The 3298-nt window shown below is 33.3% G+C and overlaps 1 protein-coding gene across 1 annotated transcript in view; it reads left to right on the top strand.

Annotated features, from left to right (window-relative positions):
• Positions 1-3298, top strand: part of LOC102013142 (SWI/SNF-related matrix-associated actin-dependent regulator of chromatin subfamily A containing DEAD/H box 1-like) — a gene marked incomplete in the record, with an annotated part of 34677 nt that overhangs the window by 26757 nt on the left and 4622 nt on the right. Inside the window, 3 exon segments of the mRNA XM_013517294.1 lie at positions 493-611; positions 1770-1952; positions 2611-2720. Of these exon segments, the coding sequence (XP_013372748.1) occupies positions 493-611; positions 1770-1952; positions 2611-2720 (412 nt within the window).

Genomic DNA, 3298 nt, shown 5'->3' with positions numbered 1-3298 from the left:
GCTGGGGATTTAGCTCAGCGGCAAAAGCGCCTGCCTGGCAAGCGCAAGGTCATGAGTTCAGTTCCCGGTACCGGAGAAAAACCAAAAAAAAACAAAACAAAACAAAACCAAATAAGTATTTGAGGATGCCACTCATTATTTAAGTAATGCTGCAGTTTTGTGTGAAACAGATTAGATATGTAAGATCTGCATCTAAACATTTATAAAGTTACTCACATGGATGGCATTTTCTGTTATGAAAAGGAAATTGTCCTTAAAATCAAAACTGAGCTCTTGCATGTAGGGTTTAAGGTAAGTTATTCATATGTAAACTAAAACAAGAAATTTAAGCATCATTTTTTATATTTATTTATGTTTAAACAATTGATTATTAGGTAACTTTTAACATAGGAAATGTTCTGCACAGTCATTCCTGCTTGTTCAAATGTGTCAAGACTCAGTGGTACAGTGGTTTTATTCTCCCATTTCTAATTCATGTGTGTGTTTTCACAGGGTGACAGAGTTGTTTTATTCAGCCAGTTTACCATGATGTTGGATATTTTAGAGGTTCTCCTAAAGCATCATCAGCATCGGTACCTTAGATTGGATGGGAAGACTCAGATTTCCGAAAGGTTGGTCTGTGTCCCATTAGTTTTAGAACATCACTCATGTATCATTTATTAGAATTGTAAATGTCTAGAGCATCTGCTGAGAGTTTTTTGCTTTCACTCTTACATTTAGATATTGAAAATCATGCCTTAAAATGAGATACATTTTTTTTTATTTTAAAGAAAAAAGTAACAAAATAATAAAGATAAAAACAAAACACAAATCAATACAGAATTTCAAAACAAGATGATAGGAAATTAACAATTGTTGTTATATTACATATTGTTATCTTCAGCGAAGTTGCTGAGATTACCAGATGTAAGAATGCAAGATTGATTAAAGAGAATAAAAATAATTTAAAAAAATATTAGAAATGATATAGAGCTTCACTCAACAAGATGGTAGGAATTCAACAATGGTTGTAAAATGAGATACATTTTCTTTTTAATTTTTCTTCTGAATTGCTTACAAGTGAACTTTGGAATAGCTTGAGAGTTGGATAGTTTTTCTATTTAAAAGCTCATTTAGGATTTAGAGCATCTTCTTATTTTAAGATTAATTTGGTTTTTAATTTTTAAAAGATTTTTGTTTTTTTTGTACTGGTATCAAACTCAAGATCTTGCACTTGCCAGGCAGGTGCTGTGTTCCTGAGCTATACCCCCAGCCCATGGATTTTTCTTTTTTAAAGAATGCTTTTTCTAGTGATACTAATACCTGATTTATTTTTCTCACCCAGAGACATTTCCTTTTCCTGTACTAGAGTCAGTATAAAACATCTGGCTAAAAAAGAAGTCACTGATACAATTTGATCTTGTGGTCACTGCTTCTTCAGACTACACTGTCCACCAGTAGCAACTGACAGATTTCTGAGATTAAAGATTGCATATGTAGTATTTAGATGAATTAAACTGATCATAAGACAAAATTAAACAGATTGAATGGTCTGATTAAAATAATAATTAGGAGAGTGATAGTTGAATTAAAGTAATAGTTAATTGTCAGAGGAATAATGAAGAGTTGGTAGGTTGGAAGATTCTTCAGTAATACAGCTGCAGGCAAAGTTAACAATTCCAAGAGCACTTATTTGTGTTTTCAGGTCTCTCTTCCATGCTGATTGTTTTCAATTTCAATTATATTACTTATCTTTTAGTGACATTTAACCTAATGTATTTATCTTACAGGATTCACCTAATTGATGAATTTAATACTGACATGGATATTTTTGTATTTCTGTTGTCAACAAAAGCTGGTGGATTAGGAATAAATCTAACTTCAGCAAATGTTGTTATACTTCACGATTTTGATTGTAATCCTTACAATGACAAACAAGCAGAAGATAGATGCCACAGAGTAGGCCAGACTAAGTAAGTATTTTAGGTTGGAATTTACTTTGAATTCTGTTACTTGAGGGTCTCACTGTATATTTAAGGTTGGCTTTGAATTCACTGGGTAGCCCAAGCTGGCCTCAAACTCACAGTAATCCTCCTGCCTTAACCTTCCAAGTATAGGCATGTATGCCACCACACCTGGCTCAGTTGAAATTTATTTTTAATCCAAAACTACATAGTTTAATTACTATAAGAGCCAGGTGTTATGGTGCAGTGAGGAGGCTAGCATTTTTTTTATGTAATTCCTCTATACACAGAGTTTCATCCTTAAATTTTAGTTACTTATTTACTTTGGGGTTTTTTGCTGTGTATTCCGGGCTGGCCTTGAACTCACTGTGTAGCCCAGGCTGGCCTTGAACTTGGATAATCCTCCTGCCTCAATCTCCCAAGTGCTGAGACTGCAGATGTGCGCCACCATGTCTGGCCTACCTGTAATTTTTAAAGTACAAATATGTTTTTCCTCTTTGATCAATAGGAAAGGATCTCTAAAAATTTTAACTGCTGAGAAAAATGTGAAAGAATTCAACTTTAAGGATGTTTATCAAACTGTTCAAATTATTTTTAAACTTTTTAGTACACTTCACATATATCAAATAACTTTAGTAACCAATGGACATTTTTGTATTTGTTTTAGAGAAGTACTAGTTATAAAATTAATAAGTCAAGGGACAATTGAAGAATCCATGCTAAAAATTAATCAACAGAAATTGAAACTAGAACAAGATATGACCACAGTAGATGAAGGTAAGCTGTGTGTAAGCAGAATCCAGGATTTATTAAAATGTGAATCAGTTACTGCAAGGGAACAGCAGGACAACCCAAGTTCTTCACCAGTGTACATGGTCTGGGGGTGTTAAATAGAGGACACTAAACACGCTCCGGTCCGAAGTACAGTAGTAATAACTAAGAGCAGTTTTGTGTAACTTGATATGAACACTTTGGTTTTGGGAAATTTTTTCTCATCCAACGTTTATCTTTATTTCTATCATGAAAAAGTTACAGAAATAAAATTATGTTTGGATATACAGTTTCACTGACTGTTATAATTTGCTTTTACATGAAAATATGTGTGAACCTGAGGGTTTGAAGTATAGGGCAGTTAGCTTTACACAGAAGCCCAACATTTGTATTAATTTCATTTGACTAGTAAACATTTATAGGAAGAGAGCAATAAAGCATGTATTTTTGAAAATTTAATTATTTCAGCTCTGCAGGTTGATGAACTTGGGCCCTAGAAAGAACACTCAAATAAATGACTCCTGTCCACACCACCCTGTTCAAAAGATAGCTCTAGGTTTTATAAATTTTAGCTTAGTACTTTC

The sequence above is a fragment of the Chinchilla lanigera genome, unplaced genomic scaffold (genome assembly GCF_000276665.1).
Source record: "Chinchilla lanigera isolate Chin_1 unplaced genomic scaffold, ChiLan1.0 scaffold00004, whole genome shotgun sequence".
NCBI classification, from domain to species: domain Eukaryota; kingdom Metazoa; phylum Chordata; class Mammalia; order Rodentia; family Chinchillidae; genus Chinchilla; species Chinchilla lanigera.
This window is presented reverse-complemented; position numbering and strand designations above follow the sequence as displayed.